This window comes from Hippoglossus hippoglossus, chromosome 22, assembly GCF_009819705.1.
Source record: "Hippoglossus hippoglossus isolate fHipHip1 chromosome 22, fHipHip1.pri, whole genome shotgun sequence".
NCBI lineage: Eukaryota > Metazoa > Chordata > Actinopteri > Pleuronectiformes > Pleuronectidae > Hippoglossus > Hippoglossus hippoglossus.
Genome location: NC_047172.1, coordinates 4,323,160 through 4,346,674, shown reverse-complemented (window position 1 = coordinate 4,346,674; position 23,515 = coordinate 4,323,160). Strand labels below are relative to the sequence as shown.

At 41.4% G+C, this 23,515-nt stretch overlaps 3 protein-coding genes across 4 annotated transcripts; 2 read left to right on the top strand and 1 right to left on the bottom strand.

Annotated features, from left to right (window-relative positions):
- Window positions 1-615: 615 nt before the first annotated feature.
- Window positions 616-11,172, top strand: LOC117756455 (tandem C2 domains nuclear protein). 2 transcript variants are annotated; one of them, XM_034576981.1, is made up of 12 exons: window positions 616-753; window positions 1,342-1,413; window positions 1,492-1,695; window positions 2,881-3,036; window positions 3,590-3,669; window positions 5,572-5,641; window positions 6,139-6,239; window positions 6,905-7,021; window positions 7,337-7,528; window positions 9,487-9,601; window positions 9,686-9,885; window positions 10,478-11,172. In XM_034576981.1, exons 2-12 carry the CDS (start codon window positions 1,350-1,352, stop codon window positions 10,586-10,588), a joined length of 1,410 nt encoding a protein of 469 aa, XP_034432872.1. In that variant the 5' UTR covers window positions 616-753; window positions 1,342-1,349; the 3' UTR covers window positions 10,589-11,172. The 2 variants fall into 2 exon arrangements, with proteins under 2 accessions (XP_034432872.1, XP_034432873.1); XM_034576982.1 differs by having other exon boundaries at window positions 618-756; window positions 1,337-1,413.
- A 3,469-nt stretch (window positions 11,173-14,641) lies between these two features.
- On the top strand, window positions 14,642-18,965 carry plek2 (pleckstrin 2). The gene is made up of 9 exons (XM_034576955.1): window positions 14,642-14,782; window positions 15,001-15,165; window positions 16,050-16,234; window positions 16,359-16,450; window positions 16,959-17,146; window positions 17,293-17,394; window positions 17,937-18,020; window positions 18,331-18,409; window positions 18,631-18,965. Exons 1-9 carry the CDS (start codon window positions 14,729-14,731, stop codon window positions 18,756-18,758), a joined length of 1,077 nt encoding a protein of 358 aa, XP_034432846.1. The 5' UTR covers window positions 14,642-14,728; the 3' UTR covers window positions 18,759-18,965.
- Window positions 18,966-19,655: 690 nt separating this feature from the next.
- On the bottom strand, window positions 19,656-22,843 carry si:ch211-10a23.2 (uncharacterized protein LOC567812 homolog). The gene is made up of 4 exons (XM_034576956.1): window positions 22,692-22,843; window positions 22,320-22,405; window positions 21,443-21,623; window positions 19,656-20,451 (listed from the first exon to the last, which is right to left on the bottom strand). Exons 1-4 carry the CDS (start codon window positions 22,809-22,811, stop codon window positions 20,308-20,310), a joined length of 531 nt encoding a protein of 176 aa, XP_034432847.1. The 5' UTR covers window positions 22,812-22,843; the 3' UTR covers window positions 19,656-20,307.
- Between the last annotated feature and the right edge of the window lie 672 nt (window positions 22,844-23,515).

Sequence of the window (23,515 nt, the reverse complement as noted above, 5' to 3'; positions counted from 1 at the left end):
CAAGTTTATGTAAACAAACATTTTTTGAGTCATATCAAATGACAGATTTGGGTTTTGCAGATGAGTTGAATACATGATGGGATTATATCAACTCATTTAGAAGCACTAAACCGTTTTTTGGAACTGGGGAAATCAGAACGTGGGATTTATTTAGTTAGATGAATACATTTTGAGGGGGTTTTTGGAATTTTACGATTGTGGGAGTTTTTGGAAAACTATAAAATATCTGGGACCCTGATAATTAAGGATCTTTGTGTGTCAACACCCAATAAAGGTCCTCACTGAATAGATGTTTTATTACCATCAGTATCACTCAAACAAGAACTCGTCAATAAACCAGGTCAGTTAATAAAGATGTGCTGACCTGGGTGGTGGTCAAGTTCCCACCAGTCCAACGCAGCCTGCTGGGATATTGATCAAGCAAGAGGGAAAATTTAATAAATGCAGTGATTGTAAGTGGTGACCAAAACTCCAAACCCAGAGTGGTGCTGTCACGGTCTGTTCGGGGAAGGAAGCTCACAAAGTGTTTGTCCGGGAATTAGAGAGTCGAGCAGTGAGAGAGGAGAAGAAAGGAACAGGGAGGGAGGGAGAGAGAGAGGGAGAGAGGGAGAGGGAGAGAGAGAGAGAAGGAGACCTGTGAGTGAAGTGCTCAGTAAACCTGAGCTCGGAGGCATTTCTCCTCACTCGGCCTGTGAGAATGAACAACACTGGATGTACACACTCGATCTGCTCTCCCTGAAAAACATTGCAGAGGTAACTTTACTATTGTTTAAGCTTTTTCTACGTAGAGGTAATGAAGCTGCTGTTTCCTGTTTTGTGAATGTGGCTCGTTTACACTGAAGTGAATTCCTTCATAGGCCTGAAACGAAAGCAAGTATATGAAGGTCAAAAGTGTGTTTATATCTTAAATCCAAAGTTTTGGGGATTCAATATCTAAACTGAGCAATGTTGTCAAGTTTTTAATGACATCATTTCAATTTCATTCTTTGTTTATATACGTTTTTGGAGGATTTCAGTGACTTTTAAAATTTGGGGATCAAAACATTAAAAACATTTTTATGCCACTTTATCAAATTTTGGGAATCTGGACACATGAATGCATTTTGGGGTTAAGTTAATTGACTTTGGTTTCTATAACAATTAAAGGCACCGAAGGAAGAAAGCTTGGGATTGTATGAAATGAATACTTTGGGTGGCAGTGACCAAATTGGGAGATTGTGTGGGATTATCTCAGATCATATTTGGGGCTTTACTGATGTTTGGAATAAAAAAATATAGAATTTTGATGTTTTTATACCAATACACAAGTTTGACCAAAGTGCAATGTTGAACTATTTCTAGCTGCAGCCATGGAGTGCATGAAAAACTGCTGCAAGAACTTCCTGAAGCAGAAGGGCGACTATGAGACCCAAGGTAAGCAGATGTTCTGCACGGCTGCATCTCTCACAGACTGTTTGTGTTTCTGATCGTGAACTTTTCTCCGTTTCCAAGTGATCAGACTGAAGATGCCTCCCATCAAGGCACTGACCTCAGGACACGAACCAGAGGAGGTGAGGAGGGGGGTCACAGCAGATTACCTCCTGTCCAAGCTGCCCCCCAACGGCAGGGACGTGCCGTTTGTCCTGCCGACCTTCAAGGCCTCCTACGTCCAGCCCAGAGGCTCCCGCTTCCCCGCTCTACAGTCCGGGCCGCAGAGTACGTACCGACTGCAGAGAGCTCGACTACCATTAAGATTATTATATTATCATGTCGGCAAACAGGCTGCGGTGAGCAACCATTTCGAAACCGGTCTTATGTGTTCGTGTTGACTTAAAGGTTGGGTTGGTAAATACATCTACATCTAATTGTCTCTGAACACGCTCACTGCACAATGTGTCACTGCTACTTTTTAAAATTCATTCAATCAGAAAAACCAAACGTGAGAAGTTCACCTTCAAGGTTTTGAGACTGTAGAGGTCAGGGGAGATGCAGGTGGAGGTGGAGGTGGAGGAAGTGAACACTTTCCCAGAGGAGACTGGATGTCCCTTTTTTTGTTGTTGTTGCGTTTGTTAACTCAACACCTCCGTCAAGGTGGTTGTGTTTTCACCCCACTCAATAGAAGGATATTTGTTGGGAAGAACCCTTTGAGTTTAGTTTGCCGATCCAGGATTTTCTTTTCACTTATTTTAACATTGCAAGATACGATGTTTTTCGACATATTCACCCTTTTCCCCAGGAGTCATGAACGGATCTTTATGCATATTTAGGAAACTAATATCTATGAAAACTGTGTGAAATTTGCAGCAGCTTGACTGAATTGCAGTGGTGGAGGTATGCGCTCTGCTGAGTGAATGTTTCATAGTTATTTTCGGTATTTGTTCATTTTTATTTCAGTTTTAAGTCACGGTTTGGTTTAAGGGAGAGAAACTACTCAGTTTATGTTCTGTTGTCCTTTGTTAGCGCTGTTTGATTAAATTTATCGAGCCATTAGGCCTCTGTTGGCTTTGTCCGCTAACAGATTGGATGATTATGTGTGTAGATGATTCCCTAAAGTGGTGCACAATAAAGACACTTGTAATTATCACATGTAATTACTGAACATTTATCATTAGTTCATCTAGGGTTTGAATAACATGTGTGACACGTGTTCACCTCAAACAGGGTGAGTTAAGGTTAAGGTTGACACGTTTCCTCCACCTGAACCAACCCGAGCGCTGAAGACTCACAGTTACCAAGATACCTCGTTAGTTCATTAAAATCACCTCAGTGGTTACTGAGGTATAATCTGAACGGACCAGGACATCCTGTTTTAAATTAATAGTGTTTCAGTTCACTGGCTGGAAAGAGGAATCTGGTCCAAATGGAGGCCTCCTCACCTGCAGCCCTGCTCTTTGTCTGCAGGCTCCGCTCGCTGCACGTACGCAGAGAGGAAGGCAGAGCTGTTGGGCTCCAGCCTCTACGCCTACAGCCCAGAGTCCAGCTTCCATCGGGGTCAGATGGCCGAGTACATCTCCCCCGGATCGACCCGCCGCAAAAACTGCGGTCCTCCAAGCCCAGGTAGCCCCGACCTTCTGCACACAGTCACCAGAGCTTTATACAAAATCATTTCTGCAGAACAATCCCCCAAAATAAGTAAAGAAATAGACTTTTGTGCAGAAACGTACTCAGCACGGGGGGATAAGGAACACTCAAAATAAATGGTATTCATTGCTTAGACAATAATGCATTAAAAGAATAGATAAGTAGTCACAAATATTTCATATATTGAAAGTAAAAGTACATTTTTTGCCAGTTAAAAATCAATCACCTGCACATTTACATACATATACTTATTAAAAGAGTCTATGATAACATTAAGTTGTACATTTGAGATGCTAAATATATAATCATTCAGTTTACACACGTGTACGTCAGTAAAACGTCATGTGTTTGTTTATCATTATATAACTGTGAGTCTCGATACAGTATCTTTGCAGCTGTTGAGGGAAAAGTGCTGTAAATGCAAGGATGAGAAATAACACGTGTCCCCGATGTGATAACAGACGACCACAGACGGACGTGTGATTACAAATGAATGGACTTTATTAAACTGGTGGTCCCCCCCCCCCAGGTGTGAGTCTGAAGCCGTGCGTCCAGCAGCGTCTGAGCAGCTCCATGTTTGATCTGTCCAGTCCTCAGAGTCACATACAGGTGAGAGCGCTCTCTATCTAATCTGTGTTCACACAGCGTTTCTCACCCTGTGTCAACCGAGACTAAATATAGTTTTACAGTTTCCACTGTCCCCGGCAGCGTGGTGGAAAATTGCCGACGGGCCAAACAAGCAGGTACTTTGATTTGAGGTGTTGAAACAGAATGGAGGTGGCCAACATCTGAAAGTAGTGACGTTTGAATTAATCTTGATTTCTCTATGGATAGAAAAAAACCTTGAAAACTTGAAATAATCATGGTACATTTGATTGATAGATTTTTTTGGGGCTGACATTGTAATTGGACAGTACCGTGTGTACAAAAAATTGTATAAGACAAGTGCTAATAAACAGTTAAAACTACAGCGTCCACTTCTGTTGATATACGGAGGGGCCATCTTGGATTTCGAAATCGGGGTTGGGTCGGTTATTCCGAGCTCTGAGGTTTAATGGAACGCACCACAAGCTAAGCTAACTTGCTACTGGCTGTAGCTTCAAATTGACCATACAGGTACCAGCATGGCGTCAATCTTCTATTTGAATTCTCTGCAAATAAATATTTTTCATAAATTGTTTAGCTATTGCTTTAAAGGTTCTGTGTGTGGAATCTAGTGACATCTAGTGGTGAAGGTGCATGTTGCAGCTGAACACCTCCCTCATCACCTTCCAAACATGACAGAGAACCTGTGGAAACCTTCAGTCGTCATAAAAACTCAAAAGGTGTTTTGAGTGTGAAAAACATGTCGGCCTCCGTAAATATAAAGTATTTAAATATAAAGTATTTAAATATAAAAGACCCATTCTAGGGTAAAGAAACAACAAGTCGTACATTTTAGTTAAAACACACGAGTGAAAACATCACTAGGATTATTTCATATTCAATTTCTGCCAATAAATCAATTTCACCTAAATTTTACACTAAATTTTTAAAGAAAAAGTATAAACCTTTTATAAAGAAAGTTTTATTTCATTAATTGTATCATCTTAAAAAAAGAAAAATAACTTTTTTTATTTTATCAACTGGTCTAAGTTTGATGGAATGATGCTTTTTAGACAGTGTCTCTCGACTTTCTGTTATATAAATTATATAAATCGTACAACTTGTCTTATTTGGGTTTTCGTATATATCTTCCTTAAATTTGACTGAAGAGAGGCTGGATCTGAATGATTCAGATCCAGCCTCTCTGATCGGGACCTGTTGATTGTCTCCGGCCGAGAGCTATTTAATCACCCTAAAGAAAAGAATGACAGAGTCGGGGCGTGTTTCTTTGTCACATAAAGGATGTGGTGCCGTTTGTCAACATCTCAATATCAACTGACACGAATGGCCGAGGACGTGTGCGTGAAGCGATCAATCAAACATCTCTCACCCAGAACCACAGACAATACCAAAACGTCTCATTCCGGGGCCTCACTGGGATGAACATGAACATTTTGTATGTTTGAGACAACACGGATATGCTGCGTTTCCACCTTCACCTCTGCTGATGTCACATGCAGAGGGTTTACAAGTTTCAGTTCAATTAGTTCAAATGTTTAGCTTGGCACCGCTACGAGCAAACAGTAGCAAGTGATGAAAACATAAAAGTCACAGCAGCCTGGCAATAGATTTACCAATAAAGAAATAACCTGCTGTCTCGACAGGGAACAGGGAGGAGGAGGCTCGGTGTTGGTTTTTCCACTATTTCGCTATATTTGCAATATAAATACTGTTTGATGTACTGTGAAGACATTCATGGTCTGAAGAGGATGAATCACACTGACTCTGGTGATTCTCTGAGTTTGATATATCCCACAATGCATTGTGAAAACAGGCGGTGGGGAGGGGTGAACGAGTGAGTTTAGATACAACTTCCGTTAAAATTATAAAGTTTTAAATGTGTGTTTTGCTTTGTTTGCTCTGCAGCGTTTCGACTCGGTCTCCAGTGTCGTCAGCAGCACGTCTTCAGTGATGGGCTCCATTGAAGGCAGCCTGGGTAACTGAGACACACATTTATCTCCACGTTATCTGCACAACACTTTCAGTTCTGGATCTACTTTGTGGACCGGCCCCGACTATTGTTGATGAGGGAGAAAAAGAAACAAGATCTTAGCTCTTACCTCCCTGTTTTCAGACTAAGTCGGATTAAAACCACTCGGCATTGTGCAAACATAAAAGAGCAGACACACTAATCACTGCCATTGTTACAATTGTTAAAGATTGTGTTGTTCAATAAGGGGATATCAGCTTGTTATGATATTAAATAAATCATTTGTATGAAGATAAAGTTGTTTTTTTGAAGGTCCTGCACTGCCATGAAAAACAGCCACGTTTATGACGTAGAACATGAAGAATCAGTCTGTGGAAAGACACTTTGAAGCCTTTTGAACTTCCCTCACATCCTCTCATTGACTTCATATCATATATAATAACACATCATAAATAATAACACTATATTGAATAGTTTGTTATTGTTCTGTCTCCTGGATTCAGACTCCTTCACCCTGTCTGGGGATGAGCGGGAGCTGGGGAAGGTTTGCGTGCGACTCAGCTACCAGGAGGCTCTGGAGCAGGTGTGGATCACGCTGGTGCAGGTACGGTTACACTCCCAGATGATGGGGGGAGCACAGAAGGCACAAGAACCTCCATTGTGCTCCTCTGTGACTCTCCTCAATGGGGCCTCTGTCTCTGTGCGCTCCTCTCGTTGCTCTATTAAGTTTGGCTCGGACGCTTCGGAAGGAAAAGGTTGACTTTTAAAAGTGTCCTGATGAAAACACAGTGCAGCTGAGACAGGGAGAGTTCAGTCAGAGGGAAACACAGACAGTGTGTACGTGTTGAGCATCTAAGGTGCAGGGCCGTGCTCTTATCCCTCAAGGAATGGGAGCATAGATGAAATAGGGGGCACCAGCTTCCCACCCAAGGTTAGAGTTTTGGTTACGGTTCATTTTGCTGGTCGCACCCTGATTTCTTTCATCAAGTTCCATGAACGATTCCCTGTGAAATGAGTGAAAATGTGAAAAAGAACAAACACCCACTATATTGAAATATAAGTGAAAATGTTTTTCTGGATCTGCTCCTTTGCCCAGACCCAAGTTATAAAATCCAAGTTATGTGGAAAGTATTTGCACCAATGACTGAAATCTTGTTGTTCTGGATTCTTTGTTTTTTTTGTATTTGATTCTCTTTTGAAAAGTTTGTTCTGTACTTTAGCCTTTGACCTGCTTCCACTCACTTCTTCTCATTCTTCTTTTCTTACCAGTGTTCGGACCTCAACCTTCAGCCGGATGGAGCAGAATCACCCAAGTTTGGATTTAAAGGGATCATCACCATCCCCAAACCCATTCAGTTCAAGAGCTCAGTGAAGGAGTACAGCCAGGTAACGGGGTTTGAAATACAGAGACGTTCTGTAAGATACCTGAAGGTTGACTTTCTGTTTGTTTATGATCAAAAGTCTAATTCTAACACAGGTTATAAACTCTTAAATTAAAGAATATGATTATGATTATATTTAAAATTGTATTAAATGTAACTTTACAATCCCAATTTGACCCCTGAAAGACTCTACTTGCTATCAACTCATTTCCATTCTTAGAATAAAATGAAATAAACTTTTCCTTTGCAGGTTGATTTTTCATCCCTGAGAGACTTAAGGTAGAAACAGTTTAATCTTTACTTTCCTTCTCCTCTTCAGGACGTGTCTTTCATGGAGACGTTTGTGTTTGCGCTTCATCTCCAGCAGTTGCGCTGCAGTGCGTTAGTTCTGCGTTTGCAGACGCACAACCCCAAGAAACGCACGGCGGCAGAATGTGTCCTCTCCCTGCGGCAGCTCGGTCCTCAGGAGACGGACCACTGGCTCGACCTCAACTCTCCGTCCAAATCCTCGGTGAGTGTTTACTTTACGAGTCGGCAAACGTGGCTCTGATGTCCGGTGTCTGTCGTTAAGTCTGATACGGCCTCTTAGACCAGTGACACTGATACAAACGCTTGACTCAGCTGTCAATCATGTGTCACTCCATTTAATTTCATCAGATATCTAATTCAAACCAAACTTACAAGAAGCACTTAAGCAAACCTCAGTGTGATAAGAACTATCTAAAATGACAGAATCCATCCAATTTGATGTCTAATTTAACTTTTCAGTCTGCTACATGTCCCATCTACTAACATGGAGGAGGCTGGGTTTATGGCCTATACTGCAGCCAGCCACCAGGGGGACTTCACTTTTTGGAAAGCTCATGTTGTTGTCGATCTTTATTTATAGTCTACAGTTGTTAACTGTTGATGATGGAGGTTCATCTTTAAAATGCAGAGAGCAACGTAACAACTGAAAATAAGAAAATGAATAATGTTCACTGACTCACACTGAACCAACCAACCTTAGTAATTAGTTCCCGGTTCGATGTCCGACCTCCGTAATGGCTGCTCGTGACTTGACCTCATATATTCTGCAGCAGCTGATGTGTTTCCCACTGTCCAGCTGTTGAGGCCAAGAGGAAAAAACCCTGTGTGGGAATATTCCAAACTTTTACTACTTATTCTCTTCACCATTTCCTCTGTTGGCTGCTGTCTTTTATGAGCCTGTTGTGCACGAACAAAACGCAGTGTGTGCCTCATAAAACTGTCCCCGAGATGGACTGCAGCCAACAGGCCCGCCGTACTTTCTGGGCAAGATTGAAGCAGAGCCAAACTTTGTGTTGTTGCATAACCACAGGAGAAAGAGAAAGGGAATTCATTATCAGGAGCAATTGGGAAACGGGCTCTTTATTGGAGGGAGGAAACCAGAGAGAGCGGATTCTGGAAACGTAAGAGCTGGAAAGTGGGTCAAACCTCAAACCAGAGAGTGGCTCTGCTGATAAATGGGCAGCCGTCTGGCCAGTGACTGTGTGATGTGAAGTGCAGACGGTGAGTCATCCATCGATTATCAGAGGGGACGGCTTCATCCAGTCGGTGATTTCACACCAGCTGGTGGACACAAAAGAGCCAAAGTGTCCAAATCACGACGGCTCAGTGGAGGTCCTCGGGGGCCAAAGACCTTCAGTGTCTGTAGAATGAAAAATATCAACAGCATTTTGGAAAGAAGCAGAGGAGTCAGCTGGGCTCGCAGCTCTGTGAGGGGGGACTGTTTAAATTAACATACTGATATTTAGAAGGTATCATTTCCAGAAGGTCACAGTAAGAAAGTTCCTGGTTCGAATCCCAGTTTGACCGGAGTCTTTCTGTGAGGAGTTGGCATGTTTTTCCCAGTTTTCTCCAGGTACCCCTGCGCCAACTTGACTGTGAAGGGTTGTTTGTCTCTACATGTCAGTCCTGTGATGGACTGGCCACCTCTCCAGGGTGCACCCCCGCCTCTAAATGTCAGCTTGTATTTGTTCTCCCCCCCCCCCGCGACCCTGAACAGGATAAGCAGTACAGATAATGGATGGAATTTCCAGTCGTAGCATTTGCTGATTAGCACAAAGCAGACGATTACAACTGTGGCTGTTGGGAAAGTCCAATATTCATAATATATCATAAATATATAAATATTTAATATATAAATACATTTGTTGGCATTGTGGTTTCACACTCTGGAGGCCAGTAGCTGAAAGAATGTTTTCTTGATGCTGTTAACTTCTTTGCTCAGTGACCACTTAGAAATATGTTTATTCCTTTTCAATATGTTTATTGACGGATATACTTCCCAAATATCGGTGTCGCCACCAGGCGCCAAAAATCCATCGGCCAGGTTCTAATCAATCTTTTATTTAGAGAAAATAAAAAAACTGTAGAAATGTACTTGTATGTATTTGTGTATGAAATCTGAACTGCACATGAAAGATGTAACTGAACACGCTGTTTCAGGTCTGTCACTCTGAGCTGCATCTCACCACCTGCTTCCAGCCGGTCAACGGTCGCATCCAGCTCCAGATCCTCGCTGCCCAGAACCTCCCAGCGTCCTCCTCGCCGCTCACACAAGGTAGGTGTGATGGGAGCTGGTGTCTGAACGAGTGGCTGTTGTGTCCCCGCTGACTGTGACTAACTCTCCTCTGTTCGTCTGAAGCCTTTTTCGTCAAGGCCGAGATGCACCACCAGGGGCAGGTGCTGATGAAGAAGAAGACCCGGGTGATGAAGGCCTCAGGGGGCCAGTGTAAGTGGGCGGAGACCTTTCACTTCCAACTGTCCACGTTGGACGACGCCTGCTCGCTGACGGTCAAACTCTACAGCCGCAGCTCGGTCAGGAGGAAACAGTGTCTCGGACAGGTGAGCTCCCCTGACGCCGCGTGTTACAGGAGGACTTCTTATACGTTTGTTTTACTCTCATTTATTGTTGAGATCAATAAAATAAGTCACTTTTTTATTAGTTTGATTGTAAAATACAGTCAGTAAATCAATTTCTCGTAAATCTGTAACTTATAAAGTATTTGTGTACAAGGTTTAGGTTAAAACTGTTTTAAAAACTTTAATTAAAAGGTTGGAAAACAAATAACTTACTTCTTCTTACTTTCCAGTGTTATAATGTGAGGATGTTAACATTTTGAACATCGGCACAAATTAAGAAATATCAGCTTTAAAGCAACATGTTGAAAACATCATGGTTCACTTTCAGTTTTCTTATGTGATTTTAGATAAAATGTGGTGTAACCGCAGAAGCAAAGGTGCTGACTCAGGAAAGTCAGTATCCCTGAGTATTTAGAACTGAGTAGGAACGTGTATTATTCATTGTTAATTCACATTTATTTTCCAAGAGGATGATTCTGTGATTTCTTCCTTTTGAAACATGTTGTGAGATCAACTCGATAAAAAGGTTTGCAGAAGTTTTGAAGTGAGACGATCTTGCGGTTGTTCCTCTCAGTTCCAGCTGGGACTCGACAGCCCTGTACCAGAGGCCGTGGAGCGGTGGAAGGACATGATGGCTCACCCGGAGAAAGTGGTGACAGCGTGGCACCGGCTGAGCACTTCCTGAACCTCTTCCTCTGACTTCCTCTTTACGTATTGTGGATGCTCTCGGGTCAGGCTGCATCTGCTTGCTGCTCCGGTCGAGCGGCCACAGTCGCTGACACACAGTTGACTCAGATGGACCAGACTGTAAAATACTGGACGTGCTCAGAGGGCACTGGGAGAACAGGTTTCCATGGAGGTGCTGCAGGTGATTGTTTGTAATTAGAGGTTTAGAACAAAGTTTTTCATGAGGTTTTTTGTGCAGAATATAATATTTCTAAAACAACAATAGAACCTTTGCTTCACTAACATTAATTGAGCTGTACATATTGCTGTGTTTTGTAAGTCACACACATTTCTAGTGAAGGCTACATCACTTTTGGCTGGAAGGACAGTTTACAGAGAAAGTGACGATAAAGCAAAACGTACTGTAATTAAAAACTTCACGTATAAAACTCCTCTGAAAGGATCAATCTGCCAATTCTGTGTTTTCTTATTGTCAACAAACCCAGAAAAAGACCCAAACCATCACTAGTGTGTTTCTTTTTGATTTTCTCATCCAGTCGTTTCCACATAATCTTTAAAAGTGAGTCAAATATCTGGAGGATCTAGTCTTCAGGTCAATTTAACTTCAATGGGAGTAAACACTGGGCTGAACTAATTCAAATTTCGACTCAAACAAAAGATAACGACTTGTTTTTCCCACTTTCTTTATAATAAAGGAACACGTGAGCTCAGCAGCTCAACGCTCTCTGATCGATTCACTCTTGGTTTTGGTCTTTTCATGGGATTCACTGACAAATACAGAAAACATAGAAAATCAGCAGACTCATCCTTGAGTTCTCTACGAGGTGAGGTAGATCGTAACTTTATAGGACGTCATGTTACTGTGCAACACTGCAGCAGATGTACCAAAACGTAGCTGTACGCCTTTTATATAAAGCACTTTAATTTTGTATGTATTTAATGTTAAACATTGACAATTAAAGTAGGTATAATATGAAGTGAGTCTGTGTGTGTTTATTTAAAGAAGTAGATTCTTTAAGTGTCTTTGTTTTTCAGCAGAATCTAGCAAACGAGACAATGGCACATTTATTTAATCATTTAAATGTGACCATGTAGGACACATGGAGATTCTTCAGTTCTTCATTTGTAGCACGTGGAGGGAAACCAGGCCACGGTCTTCTTCAGCAATAAGTACCCAATACAGCCAGTGTGCAGGACTTGTAAAGTGGGTCAACAAACCATAAACCACTGTGTCACCATGTCCCTCTTTATTCAAGAGGCCACAGAATGAGAAATCTCAAGGCAAACATCTTGTTTTTCCATTTCACCTTTCATTTAAAAGACAATCTGATGCTCTATACGGGCAATCTCATCCTCAACTACCCAGCAATAACCATGGAATACACATATATAAGTTATATATCGTAGAAAATCCCCCCAAAAATGAGCTGCAGCAATTTTAGAAAGTGTGGAGTTTTATTTCTTTTCGACGTGTCCATGTTGTGACATATAAAACAAAACTTTAAACCATCCTAGGTTTTCAAATCATCACTTTTGAGCCCAAAGGAAGGAAAGTTTGTTGTGTTTGTGATTAAAAGCCCCTCAGCTGTATCATCCCAGACGGATTCCTGTCTCCATTTCAGCCTCATGAAGAATGAAAGTAACCACATGCTCCGTGTAACCAGCTGTAGACGTGGACTCACGCAAACACACGCCCAGCGAACAATAAGTCTGTGGACCAAGAAAAGTCCAGCGAGTGTTTGCATTTTAAGTGTGTGTAACCAGGACAACCGGGCTCTCCACGTGAGCTGATCTGCGTCAGAGGCCTCCACATCCTGCCGTGCCGAAAAACCATCATCTCTCCTTTGACGTAATTAATGTTTGATTTATGGTTAATGTTACACAGAGGGCATTCCAGACACACCTTCGCCTGTGACTCCACTTATCGCTGGGCTCTCAGCTCCGAGGAGTTTGTTTGACTTCAGCTCAGCGAAGGTGCTTGAGTCGCACAAACAGGATTCGGGGGGTTATTGTTTCCTCTATGTGTTCAACAGATTCTCCTCCTGACACTCGTTTGGCTGTTTGCCCAAATGAAACTGCAACACATTCCAGTTGTCTAATGAGCACATGCCTCCGTGTGCAGGTTTCCTCACTGTGGAGACACAGTGGGGGGGGGGGGGGGGGGGGGAGATCCAGGGGTCCCATCACATGGAAGATCCTTAACTGGGTTTAATCCACAATAAAGGTTTATATGATGTCATACGATCCTCTGAGACAAATTCAAACTTGCTGACAGAAATGTAATCTTTTCAGAAATCGTCTCTCAAGTCCTGCAAGTACTGGAATGTTTATATAATCGAACTCATGGAGTTTTATGGCTGAAACGTCTTTGATATGTGAGAATTTCACTCATAAATATCAGTCCCCTAAATATGCCAGATTTCTTTCAACAATCTATGTGTGTACAACAACAATTTATCATCTGAGAAATCAAGGAAAATGTTGAAAAATGACCTTTCTCACTATGTTGGAAGTGATGAAACGTTCTGTCCCCTGATTCTGATCTGCTCCACATCTAATGGGTTCTTCTCTGACCTTTATCACATCCTGTCAGCAAGTTTCATGGTGGTCCGTCCAGCAGTTTTTGCAAAATCCTGCCAACTAGCAGACAGACAGATACAGTTAATGAATGTACTGTATCTGCACAAAACTAACATCAACATCATAGCAGCTTGGGCAGTTTATAAGTTTACCTTGAAGAATGCAGAAGAGATTCATGCATGAAGGTTTTTATACAGATTCCTTTGAGGAGGATCATCTATCCCGTCTTTCTCCTGCTGCATTTTGGAGGCAACATAGAGGAAACCTGCAGGAATTCAACTCAAGTTAAGATATGAGCTTTTAACTTGAGTAACTTAGTCATTTACAGTAATTTTCTCTTGTTAAAAGTTCATATTTTCAGACCTAGAGAGGAGAAAAGATTATCGTGAAGACTTAGCTGTAGAAATAACAAAAGGCCTTTTTCACAGCAGACACTTTTACTTGTTCTTACTTGCTTGGTGCCTTTATGATATGAACATGTATGACTCAGTTTGATTCAAGTGACCCAGTGAGACATGACTGTGTAACTGTGAGTCACACAGGCCCATCAAATGTGGTTCCTGGTTCATGGGTCATAATCAAGTTTAACCACCTCCGTTTTATATTTCCTGGTGGTGATGATGTAAACACAATGACATCAACTCTAAAGATGTAATTATTCTAATCACTATTATTTTTTAACTTTAAGGTGACGCAACCTTCTTTCAGGAGAGTAAATCAAATGACTAAGTGTGAATCAGTGGAGGTTGAGAGTCAACATTTATTTATACAGCTCATTAAAAACAATAGGAGTTGAGCCAAAGTGCTATTTATGACAAATTAAGGCAACACAAGCATGTAGATAAAAGACACACAAGATAACTTTAACATACTACATATATGAAACACACGAGAGGACACTGGAGTCCACGGACAGACTCTCCTTTTTCTTTCTCATGCAAGAACCAGGAAAAGAAGGAATTAATAAATAAGCTGTGCAGGACCACATGTGGTTACAGAGGCAGGAGTCTGAGTAACAATCCTCTTTCATGCTCAGCAGCCCCAGGATTCTCATTCAGCAGGTTCAATGTGTGCACTTTGCAGGAATTAACATGAACAAAGAAGTGGTCGAGCACCAGCTGACAGTTTTTCATCAAAATGGGATAAAAAAAAGAATGAAGCTCTACGGTCGGAGGCTGTTTCCTGCAGGATGTGGATTCTTCTCATGCTGAAAATGACGGCGAATGTGTTGTGTGTGTGTGGAGTAAAAAGAGTGTAACTGAAAAAAAACCTCAGAGACCACGAAGAAGGAGTCACTGCACCCTCGTGTGATTACGGGCAGAAAGTGCAGGAGTGCCTGGGTCGCCCACTCAAATGTTGAGCAAGGTGTGTGTGTGTGTGTGTGTGTGTGTGTGTGTGTGTGTGTGTGTGTGTGTGTGAGAGAGTGAGAGTGTGTGTGTGTGTGTGTGTGTGTGGGTGTGAACAGTGTGACACATTAAGTTGAGGGGGAAAAAAAATCTCAACTCCACATTTATAACCTGAGCAGGCAGGAACAGGCAGAGCTCAGTCGCTGGACGTCATGGATGCAGACACGAACAACACGGTTCTCAGAGAAGGATTCCTGGTGAAGAGGGTGAGAGATTCTTCTGAAGCACATACAAATACAAATGCTGTAAAATATAGATTTGACTGAGTCCGTGTGGCAAAGAGTTAGAGAAGTATGTGGAAAAGAGTTTCGGCTTCTTCTCGGGCTGAGATAAAATCAAAGAAGTCTATAACGTAGGTTCCTGTTTACACTGTGATCAAGACAAAATAAAGATTGTATAACTGGTCTGTCTTCTCCAATTCCAGGGTCATTTTGTGCCCAACTGGAAGGCTCGCTGGTTTGTGTTGAAACCAGACAAGCTGCTGTATTATAAATACGAAGGAGGTAGAAGAGACTCGTGTCAGCGAGGGAAGATCCCGCTGAAGGACTGTGTGCTGACTTGTCCTTATCTGGAATACGAAAATCGTCCGGTGAGTTTTCATCAGATTCAAACACCAAAAGATTAGAAAACGATTCCAGACAACTGGTTTTTAAAGTATTTTCATTTGAACAATGTAGACATACTCTGTGAGAACGTATTTTTAAAATCACCTATTTAATTCTATGGATTCAAATTACTCTGTGATGTTTTTGGTATTTAAACACTTGAATATGGTTATTTACAGATGTCTCTTCCTTGATAGAATCAAGAGACAAACCTAAAGGAGGATATAGTCATGATATACATGATATAATATAGAGCAGACAGGAGGAAGACAGATTTGACCTGAAGTTATAGATTTAACTCAGCACACATTCAACTCCTCTCAGTGTTTCCCTGTGTTTATGTTTTAATTGGTGGAAACCACACTGGAGGAGAGGCCTGACTTGAGGAGACAGGAAGTGGCCTCAGGTTAATGTTCTGTCAGGACCTGAGTTCAAACATCTTCCAACTTTGGAGAACAATTTGTTCCCAATAAAATAAATAATTAGATTTCCAACAGCAGTACATAGAAACTGAAATAAGCATAAGTCAGGTTCAGCACATTCAAAGAACCATAAAGTCCCGACTCTTCACCAGAGAAAATCTCCTCTCATGTTGTGTTTTGATCCGTAACCATTATTTTCTCAAAAGGAAAATTTGAATATCCATGATGAATATTCTAAAACCTAGATTCAAAATAATTCTTGATTCAACTTTAAAAATCAAAATTTTACGCCATAAAAGACTGTTTTGATTAATATCTGATGATAAAACCCAAAACATAATGTTTAAAAGTGTAAGTTTGAAGTAAAAGTTCACACATGGACAAAAGAAAAACAAGTGCAACTGGTAATGTGAATATAAATCTATATAAAATATGTTTTTCAATAGTTGGTGTTCAAGCTCCAGACAGCGAACGGGGTGGGTCATTTTCTGGAGGCCTGTTCCCGAGAGGAGCGAGACGAGTGGGCCGCTGACATCACGGCTGCAGGCCACAAGCTGCACACGTCGGACGGAGGGAAGGTGACGAACCAGCAGGAGCCTGCGTCTCCACGGTTACACAACATAGACCTCAGGTAAACCTCGTAACCAGGAGCTCTCCCACTGATCTGAGGTGTTTCCACTGCCTCACCACGTGTGTTCATGACCAGGTTCAAACCCCTAAACACTTCAATCCTGCTTCTCCTCTCTCTCTTGAAGTAAAGTGCTGGACTCCATGTACGATGTTCACAGTGGAATCAAGATGAGCAGCCACGTGGAGCAGGGCAGCACCTACAGCAACTGCTTCTCAGGTGACACAGTGGAACTCTCTCAATGAGTGTATAATGTCCCTATATTTCCATTTCCATTTCTTTTACAGGTACTTTGACAGTTTGTCTCCTCACTAAGCTAAAAACTGAGTTGAACTGTTCGCTGTATTTAATTTGATTGGTGATTATATAAAAACATACAGTATAAATACTTGCTGTGTCTGTGGATTTACAGACAGACGTCTGAATTTATGTCTTTATTTTCTTTTCTTTAAGTTCTGCTATTAGTTCGTTATATTTGTATTCATGCAAATCTATTTATACCTTCTTTATGTCATTTATTTATATATATATATAAATGTAAAAATATTTTCTCTCTCCACGCATACATCAGTTTCTGTAGTACTCTATGTACTGCGTTTATATTTAAATCTCCAAAACAATGACAATGCACATTTACATCTATGTACTGGATTTATTTGTCAGCCATATGTCTGATTCCCTATCAGAATACAATGTGAACATGTATAAATGTGTGATGTGCCGGCAGGTTCAGCCGTGGTGGACTGGCTGGTGTTCATTCAGCTGGCCGGGACCCGTGTGGACGCCGTGACGCTGGCCTCGGCCCTGCAGGAGGAGGGTTTCCTGCAGCCTGTGGGAATAAGGAGCGTGGAGGCCCTCCGCACCGCCGGCTTCAGCCAGCAGTTCATGGACGACTCCACTGCGCTGTACGGCTTCGTGAGTACCACTGAGTTTGACCCCCGACCCCTGACTCCTCTGTATTGGATTGCATTACACACTGAATTCAGAGTTAATCCATTTCTTGCTTTAACGTGCGGAGGCAGATTCTTCTCGGTTAACGTCTGGTTTGTGTTTGATCCCAGTCCGACAGTTTGAAGAAGAGAGGCAGCGTGAAGGCAGAGACGTCGATGTCTGCAGTGGAGCTGAGTGGACAAGTGGTAAAGAGAGGATATCTGCTCAAACAGGTAACACACAATCCATCAGCCCTGTGTTAACATGCTGGAAGTCCTAATTAATACAAGTGTCAAGTTATAAAACAAGTTATAACTAATTACATATTAATGGTCTATTAATTGTTTAGTGAGGGTTAATAGATCAGTTATAAACCATTAATAACAACAGTGTTCAGGTTGCCTTGAAAGAGCAAAAGCACATTTGACCAGTTGTAAGTTGGAACAAGTATTGCTCACACATGTATAAAAATTATATTAAATGGATTTAAAAATGAATATTAAATGACTTGGTGATGGCGCATTACAAAGTGAGAAACCCTTTTACTAAATGGATAAATAACTGGATTATTATCAAGTAGAAATTACAAACTCAGGCTTATACCTGATCTATAAAGTATTAGTATATGTTTTATTAAATACCCATAAAACTGTACAAGCTAAAATCTTTTTTTATTGGAACATGGGACCATAACTGTGAAGAGTTTTGATGTGTTTCTATTTCTGGACATTGTGTTGGAATGAATTAGTCAAATTAAAACGTTGATAATCTTCAGGGACACCGAAGGAAGAACTGGAAGGTGCGACTGTTTGTGCTGCGTTCAGAACCAGCGTTCCTTCACTACTATGACCCCACGAAGGTGAGTTCACATGAGGGACCAGCTTCAGGCAAAAGATGGTTTTGGCCTGTGGTTAAAACTTAGAAAAGTGCATTTTATTTACAGAAAAAACAAATAAATAATCAGGATAAGAACAAAAGATTTCATGGCCTAAATAAACACTTAAGAGATGACAAAAGTGAACAGAGACGGTTTTAGTTCAAACAAACCAGTTGTTTTATTTGTCTGTGTGTCAGGTTGGTGATGTCATTACTCTTAATACTCATAATAATCATAATATGAGTAATTATACTTCAGTCTGATCCTCTTCCTGTGTGATGTCACATGTCAGGATGAGCTCAGCCCGGCCGGCGGCTTCTCTCTGCGCAGCTGCCTGGTGTCGTCTCTGAACGATAACGGAGTTCCCTCAGGTGAGTGAACCTGAACAGGTTCAAACTCACACGTTGCTGTTTTGTTGTGGCGACAATGACAAAACTAAGAATAGTACAAGAATGATAAACTCAGATTTGTATATATATTGTTACATTTTTTATCTTTAATCTTAATCTCTCCCCTCACCTTCTACTTTCTTGCTTGTGAAAACCTACATGGTGATTAATCTAATTCTGTCCTTTTCTTTCCTTCTGTGCAGGTGTGAGCGGAAACATTCAAGGAAACCTGTTTAAAATCATCACTCAGGGCGACACACATTACTTCATCCAGGCTCCGACCAATCAGGAGAAGATGGACTGGATCGACGCCATCAGGGAGCAGACGTAGACTTCAGCGTTTCAACATTTCAACATTTCAACCAGACTTTTCATCTGTGCTGAAGAAAACTGAAATTACACATTCCATGAATGTACTGTAGCACCAAACTGGGCCCGTGATTTTAAATGACAAAACACGTCTGTTGATCTAATCTCCGCCCAAACAAATTTGAAATGAAATAAACTGGATTATTCTATATTTAAAACTTTGTACAAGGAGGATTTAAATGTATTTAAAAGTCCAACAACTGTAGCAATGATTTTGTGATTTAAGTTAAAAGTTTTCATGTGTTTTCTACTGTATTAAAAATAAAAAAATTGAATTCTTTCTCCATGTTGACTTTTTAATAAATCTCCACACCAATGGTGCAAAGTACATTTACTGGTCCAGTTTAACACTTATTTAGTAAAGCACTTGAGTTTAATGATATGATAATACATTTAACGTTCTGCTGTTACATCATAGTTTCATACTTTGGCTGGTATATGTTTGATTAAATTCTATGTGGATATCAAACAGGTCTTAAAAGTCTTAGATGTTACTTGGTAAACTCTGCAGAAAACCCGGCTGGAGTATTTTTACATGGTTTTATGTGGAACGTTTACTTCACTGCAGGATCTGATGACAAGAGGAAGTACATGTCAAGACAAGAAAAGCCTGAGGAGACGTATTTCACTGTGTTTTCTGTGCCGCTGCAGGCGCTCCGCTCCCTGCAATCACAGAGAGACTCTCCCACTCGGCACGATGAGTCCAACCCCTTATCTGAGTGACTCAAGTGTTGGTGTTCCAGTGAAATCATGAGTGACACAACACCTGAAGTGAACTTTGAGGCCGTCCTGTGGGTTTTGGGGTAAATGGAATCAGACGTTACGTGACCACAGAGTGAAAAAACAACCAAAACAAAGATAACAACAAAAGTGATTTATTGCAGTTAAGTAAAGTCAATTTGTAACGTTCCCCTGAAAAAAGTGCTGGAGGTGAAAGAAAAGTACAGAAACCAGTGGGAGTCAGAAGCTTGTGAGTAAATCCTTTAAGTGAGTTGACGTTAATGGTACAAGAACAGAAAGTGGGACTAATCCTTCCAGCTCTGTGTGAAATCTGGAAACAAACACACTCGCTGACATGCACTAACGTGGGCAACTGTTATACATTATTACACCTGTTACCGCACTGAGTCGGCCACAGCTGGTTCCAGAAACATTCATCTTCATGCAGGCGCTCGCAAACGTTGCATCAGGTTTGTGCAAATGTTCATCGAAAAAGGGGGAAATATTGTCGCTTAAATCTCATTGTTTACGACTTAATTCAGTTCAAATCACATTCAGTTTGTTGAGTGTTACATTCCGTCTCTATCTTCAAGTCCTCAAACGGGTAATCTAGTGAAGGCACTTTGTCTTAACACGGGATTACGAGGCAGGGGTATAAACTATTTGTCTGGAAAACACAACAGCCCCATCGTGGGTCAATTTATTCACTCAGGAGGTGGCGCTAGTCCTAATCTTATAAACGCAGTCCCGGGACGTCCTCATGTTGTCTGTCTGTGGGCGAGACGCTGCAGCTAGGCCACCTTGGTGAGCTGTAGATCCCCAAAGACTCGTAAGGAGGTGAGGGAGGCGAGCGGGGAGATCCGGTGGGTGAAGCCGCACAGAGGCTGTCCGTCCACCAGGATCCGGAACTGCTGGTGCTCACAAACGATCTCCATCTAAAAAAGTCAGAGGGAACGTACAGGAGGTTACGTTGTCACCCCCGACCATTTGTTTGTGTGTTGGTTTATGTTTTGTTTGTTTGTAAGCAAGATTACACAACAACAACTCGACGGGTCTCTGTGAAACTTGGTAGAAGGATGTGGTTTGGGTCAGGTACAACCCGTTCCAGTGGGTGACATTCTAGTTCTATATTTAAAGCTGATGGATCAACAAGTGACGTCCCATTCATACTTAATAAGAAGTCATGGGTTTGTCATCTGTGCCTTTGGATTACGGGGATTGCCAAAACATATTTGCACAATTTAAAGGAGCCCTGTGAAGTTTTCGGCCACTGTTGGCACTACAGAGACGTGTTTGAATGACTTGATCCATGTTTTGTTTTCACATCATCCATCAAATCTGCTCTGCAAATATCAGGCAGGAAATAGATGTAGGTCAGATAACATAAAGATCAGTCTCCCACATATGTCAGATTTTTTTCATCAAGATCAATGAATTATTCTTTGAGAAATCAAGGAAAATTCTGCAAAGTGCCCACAATGTTCAAGAAAATGGAAATAACAATTCCTGGATACGCCCCCTGGTCCAGATTCACCCCAAAATGTAATGACTTCTTTCTTGACTCATACCACATCCTCCCAACACGTTGTGTGACAATCTGTTCTGTAGGCTTTGTGTAATCCTGCTAACAAACACACAAATGCAGGAACAAATATGACATTCAACAGTTTAAAAAACAAGTCTGACTGTCAAGCAGAAGATGCACTTTAAGTTTATTTTTATACATAAGTAAAGGCATTAAAATCTGACAGTGTCGACGCCACCTCTCAGATCTCACACATTACAAAAGACCTGCACTGATAACCACTGGAGCAACAACAGGAAAACCAGGAAACATTTCAACATTTGTCTGGTTGCGATGTTGACAAAAGGAGTTGAAGCTTATTCCACTGTTCTAATCCCTTCCTCTGTGAGAGATGAAGTTACCTTGAAGGGTTCTCCAGGTGCAAAAGGAAAGAAGGACAGGGTGTTCTCAGACGGACCCCACTTTCCCGCCAGACGGGCGTTGCGTTGGACGGCCTTGTCCGTGAAGTTGACGTTCAGCTGCAGACCCACGTCGGCCTCCGTGTCCTCGTCCTGAGGTTTACTGGACAGAGTCACCTCGATGCTGAGGAGACGCACACAGATCAGGGACACAGAGGAAATATCACAATGTAAAACAAAGCAGAAAGAAAAGTTTATGTATCTTCATCTTACTTTCTTTCTTATGTGCAGTTTATATTTGTATTATTCATATTTCCCTTCATCTTCAGACTTGAACTGTTCTTCTCTTGCATATAGTTTCATTCTATTATTGCACTTTTTCTCCTTTTTAATCCAAACTCGTGTTTCTTTCCTTTCTTCTTTCCTGAGGTTGTTAACATGCTACGTAAATAAATCTGACTTGACGTCTCTGTGGCCAAAAACAAGTCCTTTCACATAAAAAAGTTTATTTTCACATCTTAATTGTGGTGATATAATTTATGACTAAATGGATAAACAGCCGGTAGCTATTTTCGACCAAAGAATTTCCAGAGTGACTTTTAGATTTCATGGGATTTGAAACTTTCCCACGAACACGCACTGACTAATCTACACCCAGGAAATTCACTGACGTTATTACTCAGATATTTTCCCAAAGCAGAGAGTGGCAGGGCGGTTGGTACATGCACCCAAACACACACTACTACACTTTGATATTCAGCTTTACTATCATTAGCATCCTCTAACTTCGGGTGTGCAACAGGCTTTATCAGTGATGCATATTTCTCTTTTTATAGTGGAATGACAACATGTGTATGTGTGAGTGTGTGTGTGCACTTACATCTTGGGTTTTTTGTCAATAATTCCCATAACAACCAGTTTCATTGAAGGCCGCATCCCTCCCTTTATCTCTCCGGTGAACTCGCCCTGCACGACAATAGAGACGTTCACGGTCACACAGGAAGAGGCCCGAGCCGCTGATCAGCACCAGGCACTTTATCACAGGAGGATGCAACTGCAGCTCCATCATCATGCAACAATAGCTTCACTGATCCTGAACAATGAGTGACTCAGCTGCACAAAGTAAACCTCCGGAGGGTTGTCTCACCAGGCTGAGCTGCCGGTGTCTCTGAATACAATCCTAATTTATGCATAGACATAGAATAAATTGAATGCACACAGTGTAAAGCAAAGAAAAGGAAGCTATACGTACATTTTCTTTCTTGTCCTTTTCTTCCATTCCACTCAGAGATGTTGCGCTGTGGAGGTTTGGAGCTGTGATGATGATGATGAAGAGGATGGTGAAAACGGCAAACCCCGCCTGCGTTGTCATGGAGACAGCCGGTTTGGCAGAGATGCTGCTGGGAGACGAGGAAGAAAAAAAGGAAGAAAGAAAGAAAGGAAGGAGGGGAGGTAGAGATGAGGGGTGTGATTCACAGTCTGAATAGACACATTCACCCTTTATCATTTGGGAAAATCATTATTTTAACTGATATGTGACAGTGAAGCATTTGTTGCAGCTTCCTCCCATTGTCTCCTCACCTGCAGGGTGTGTGTGTGTGTGTGTGTGTGTGTGTGTGTGTGTGTGTGTGTGTTTCAGATTGGTTATTCGACACGCATTCACTCCAGATCAAAGGGATTTTTTAGGGACCATTACTAAATTTCCCTTAGGGATCATCAATAAATTCCCATTTGAATAGAAGGTAACTGCATTGTTTTCAATAGCTTCCGTGTCATGTGACCCACTGACTCGAAACCGATGCCAAAATGTATTTCTACCCTCGACAAACAGGACACACCTCTTTTTTTCATTAACTAGATTTGAGTGACTCTCATACATTATCAGATATTATTGTTACTCTAGATAAATGGGAGGCACTATTTTTCTTTTTATTAAATGTTACTCCTTATTATATATTTAAATTAATAAGTGATGTTATAAATTAGCTACACAAAGTGAACATACCTCTTTCTACTAGATTTTGGTGCTTCTTATATTTTATATTTCCCAGTTTGAGTTCAATATAGTACATCTAT